The sequence below is a fragment of the Lactuca saligna genome, chromosome 3, assembly GCF_052625555.1.
Source record: "Lactuca saligna cultivar CGN05327 chromosome 3, ASM5262555v1, whole genome shotgun sequence".
NCBI lineage: Eukaryota > Viridiplantae > Streptophyta > Magnoliopsida > Asterales > Asteraceae > Lactuca > Lactuca saligna.
Window position 1 is genome coordinate 134,437,798 of NC_136419.1, and position 4,599 is coordinate 134,442,396.

Genomic DNA, 4,599 nt, shown 5'->3' on the forward strand with positions numbered 1-4,599 from the left:
ATACAACATGCATACCACTAAAAATTCATCTAGAAAAAAAAAATTCTGCAACTTGTACGGTACAAGTCCCAACAACACATTCTTGAGTATCACCTCCATTGCATCAGTTACAACACTCGAAAGCATGCGAGAGACGTTACTATCCTAGTAACCTAATCCCTCTTAGTTCGCTCATACTGTCCTGCCCACAATAATTATCCAAAAAAAACGACAAAACTACAAAATTGGTCCCTGTGGTATTCAAAAAACTTTGGATAGGGTCCAAAAAGTTTTCAACTTGCATGGATGGTCCAAAAAGTTTATAAACCACAATGACTAAATTTTCAGTTTTGTCCAAAAAAAACATTACCATTACGACTATGTAAGGTACAACACCTTAAAGCATATCAAACCTGAGTTTCAAATATATCATCCTGCCCACAACAATTATCCAAAAAAAACATTACCATTTAGATTATATAAGGTACAACACCTTAAAGCATATGAAACCCGAGTTTCAAATACACTCTCCTGCCCACAACAATTATCCAAAAAAAACATTACGATTTCAACTATATAAGGTACAACACCTTAAAACATATGAAACCTAAGTTTTTGATACACAACATTATGCTAGATTACTATATATCAATTGGAAATCTCAAATGCTAACAAACCCTTTATGAGCAAAAGAAATTGATGCTATTGAAACAATAATTCAATCTACAAATCAAATATTATATAACGTCTCTGCGTTCTAGTGAAACAATACCAGAACGCAGGACACGGGAAAAAAATGTACAACTAAATCACCCCCCAAAGGTTTAAAAAAGGTACTTAAAAAAACTCTATGTATCATTAAAACCCTTAAATCTAGAAAAAAAAAATTACACTAATATTATCCTGAAACAACTTCACGAACACAATTCCCAGGCAAAAGATACTTGTACTTATCGGCATGATTCAATAGATAAGAAGGAAGATGAACACCCGAATAAGAATGAGGAATCCGACCCATTTTTGAGATAATATCCCTGAAAGTGTACTCCTCAGGAAGCATATCGTACAAGTCATCACCATTGCAAATCACATTCTGAATTCTTCTCGGATCAAGAAAATGAGAGAATCTCACTCGATCTGTATGGCTATACGCTTTCATCTTGAACACAAAATCACTGATTTTTCTGAAGCAAAAGCTACAATGCCACCCTGAATCCGCTAACAAGTAGTCGGTTTGTCTGTAATGAACGTATCTCGTTTTCCCCTTTTGATATTGGTGAACGGAGGCTCTCCAGCTGTCATGATCGACGTTGAATTCGAAGGAATACAAGTAGTTGTTCAAGTTCAGATGAATCACCGGCGGAGGTCCGTCGCACCATCGCAAAAGATCGATGGTATGAGCACTCGGGATTTCATCGACGTCCGACATTATCAACAAATCACCGTCTTCAATCCCGGCGATTCTGAGAAGATGATCGAGTGCCACTCGTTGATAAGCTTCTTCGATAAACGGATTTTCCCCCTTTCTAAATCGACCGCCGATTGTCCCGTAGGTTAATCTAGGTTCAATGAAATCGAATTTTTCTCGATTGATGGCGAAATAGTGGGGTTTCGGGATGCTTGTGAAGGTGGAATTCGTTTCGAGAAGAACAAATTGAGTGATGTAAGGGTGGAGTTCTTTCCATCTGATTGTAAGCATGTCGACCTCGTTGTTGAAGAGAACAGCGTCGTATACTTTCCGGGGGTAATCACGGACTTCCCAACCATGGAGTTTACAGCGCGACGCCATTGAAATGTTTTCATGATAGTAATGAGGAATGTGAACGAAAGCTTTTGGGGGAGATTGCCATAAAGGTCTCAAAAAGTAGGTTACCTTTTGTCCATGGAAGTAAACACCCACGAAACCAATTGGAATCACTATAAATAATACAACAAGCGTCCGTAGATCCAGGGTTTGCATCATGCAACGAATTCGACCCATTCTGCTTACCTCCTGAAAATCACAAATCAATCAAAAACCCCCAAAATCGAAACAAATTGAGATGAAATCGATGAAGATTAAACAAACCTGACTACAGACGTTGTCCCAATAGTCATCCGTCTTCTTTATGGAAGATGAATAACCATCAGGCATGACGAGGGCTCAAATCAAACAATCGGAAGACTATGAAATGCTGATTTGAGCCCTCTAAGAACATGAGGGCTAATTCTTTCTTCTCTTTTCCTGTAGAAATCAGCAGAAACCATGATCAAATGCCTGGTTTTGTGGGCTCATATGCGAAATTTTGAATTGAAAAGATGGAAAGTGTTATGGTTATATAATAATTAATAACGAAGTGAAGTGTCCTGAAAATCCGACCAAATTTTCAGGGGCTCGTGCTACGATAATGCTTTCAATTCGAGCCACTAAATTATAGCCGTTTGCTCTAATCAATGGTTGTCTACAATAGAGAAAAATAGATACAGAATGTGTGTATATATAGTACGTATATTAGTATATGCTATACAGATGCAGACTGTGTGTGGACCAATAAAAATGAAAGATTAACTCGTCAAACACTCTTGTCTCTTTTTGGAGATTAAATAAAGATAATTGAAGAATAAAGTTTTTTTTTCCCCTCGTGGAGAAAGTAATATGATAGGGTATCTTTCAAAAAGAGGTAGCTGAAATTTTCAATCTCCTATCATAAAATTGTTTGGTAAAATTTAGGGTATGTGTGAATCGGTTTGGGTGGTTTCGATGCATCCCAATTCAACATCTTAACGGGGTGTTTGGGGTTACTTTTAGAATAACTTTTGGTTTCTATCTTTTCTAAAAAGTCAAAAAAATAAACAAAAGTTGTTTTGGTAATAGAAAAGTTCTTTTGAAAATGACTTTTGGATAGAGTAAAATAAGAGTTTTCAAAAAATCACAAAAACCTAACTTTTTTATGATTTTTTGTGATTTACATGTAAAATTTAACATATAAGTTATTTTGTTAATCCAAACACTTTTTAAAGAGCTCTTTTTACAAAAAGTTCTTTTATTAAAAATCTTTTTACAAAAAGAACTTTCGATCTTGAAAAGCAATCTCAATTCTCAACACACTCCCTGAATAACCATTTTTCAAATAATTTAAAACCGAATCAAACCCAAAGCAAAACCCATCGGTCCGGTTTCTCGCTTTAAACCTGAACCCAACTGGAATCCCATGTAAAGCTATTGAAAGATGATAAATTATTTTATAGAGGTATGGAGGATGAATGTTTTGGTTATATTTAACGGGAATAGTGAATATATGTATACATATAATTATATAAAAAATGTATGTATAAGAAAACATTTGTAACAAGAATCGAATGCAAGAGATGTATATTTGTCACATTTTTTCTAAGTAATAAGAAAATAAATATGTATTTATTTAAAGAGAAGATAATGTCATATTATAGCATCCCTTCTTAGGTTCTGTGGTGAGGTGATATGGCACTACAGGAGGTCGTCGAACACTACACTATAAGATGGGTGACTTAAGTGACAAGTGGTAAGCCCCACACCTTTTTATTTTTTTTATTTTTATTTTTATTTTTTTTATTTTTTTTTTTTAATTTATTAGTTTTTTTTATTTTAATCCTTTTAACATTGACAAAATTGTAAAACTAATCTATGTGGTATGTATTTTTTTTTGGATTTTTATTTAAATCTCAACTTTTATGGCTTAGTGGTCATTTTGATCATGTTTCTATGTGGTTTTGGCTATTGTGAAATTTGAAATTATTGTAATATCCTTATATGTTTATTTTCTATTCTTATTTTCATTTTTTTTTTATGTATTTTAATAATTAAAAAAGGATTTAAGGGACCCACCCTCTCTCTCTCTCTCTCTCTCTCTCTCTCTCTTCTCTTCTCTTCTCTCTCTCTCCCCCCCTCTCTCTCTCTACCCCCTTCTTCGAGACATGTGCACGATCCTCCTCAACCCACTTCTCTCTCTCTACCCCCTTCTTCGAGACATGTGCACGATCCTCCACAAACTGTAACAACCCAAAAACCATTAGTTATTACAAACTTGTTTTCAAAATGTAGAATATCAGAGTATCCCAGAAACATAGTCGTAAAAAGTGAGGAGCTGTACGATCACACCTGTGTCTTGCCATGATCCCCTGATGTACCTGAAACAATAAACTGAAACTGTAAGCCTGAAAGCTTAGTGAGTTAACCCCCAAAATACCAATACACATACAGTCCACATAACAATACCAACATTAGCATATCATATCAATCAAAACAGAACAACATGTACTGGGTCCACAACTTTACAAGCTGGACTACCCCTGGGCCCTCAGTACGAGTCTAGAATGCCTACCGGGCCCTCAGCCCGTATCTGGAATGCCATCGAGCCCTCAGTACGAGTCTGGAATGCCTACCGGGCCCTCAGCTTGTATCTGGAATGCTCCCGAGTCCTCAGTATGATTCTGGAATGCCTACCGAGCCTTCATCTCATATCTGGAGTACTCCCGAGTCCTCAGTATGAGTCTGGAATGCCTACCGGGCCCTCAGCTCATATCTGGAATACTCTAGGGTTTGTTGGCTACCACACGAAGCAGTACAACCTCAACCCATCCCACATAACATGTCGACATATA

The 4,599-nt window shown here is 36.3% G+C and overlaps 1 protein-coding gene across 1 annotated transcript; it reads right to left on the bottom strand.

The window, feature by feature from the left end:
• Positions 1 to 658: 658 nt before the first annotated feature.
• Positions 659 to 2,470, bottom strand: LOC145037270 (uncharacterized). The gene is made up of 3 exons (XM_078985891.1): positions 2,339 to 2,470; positions 2,048 to 2,203; positions 659 to 1,972 (listed from the first exon to the last, which is right to left on the bottom strand). The coding sequence occupies exons 2-3, from the start codon at positions 2,111 to 2,113 to the stop codon at positions 878 to 880; spliced, it is 1,161 nt and encodes a 386-aa protein (XP_078842017.1). The 5' UTR covers positions 2,114 to 2,203; positions 2,339 to 2,470; the 3' UTR covers positions 659 to 877.
• Between the last annotated feature and the right edge of the window lie 2,129 nt (positions 2,471 to 4,599).

What these genes read in the sequence shown, in the direction of transcription:
- LOC145037270 (XM_078985891.1), bottom strand. Translation starts at nt 2,113, where the DNA reads ATGCCTGATGGTTATTCATCTTCCATAAAGAAGACGGATGACTATTGG. An exon ending in GGGACAACGTCTGTAGTCAG is followed by an intron (nt 1,973 to 2,047) that starts GTTTGTTTAATC and finishes TGTGATTTTCAG; the next exon opens with GAGGTAAGCAGAATGGGTCG.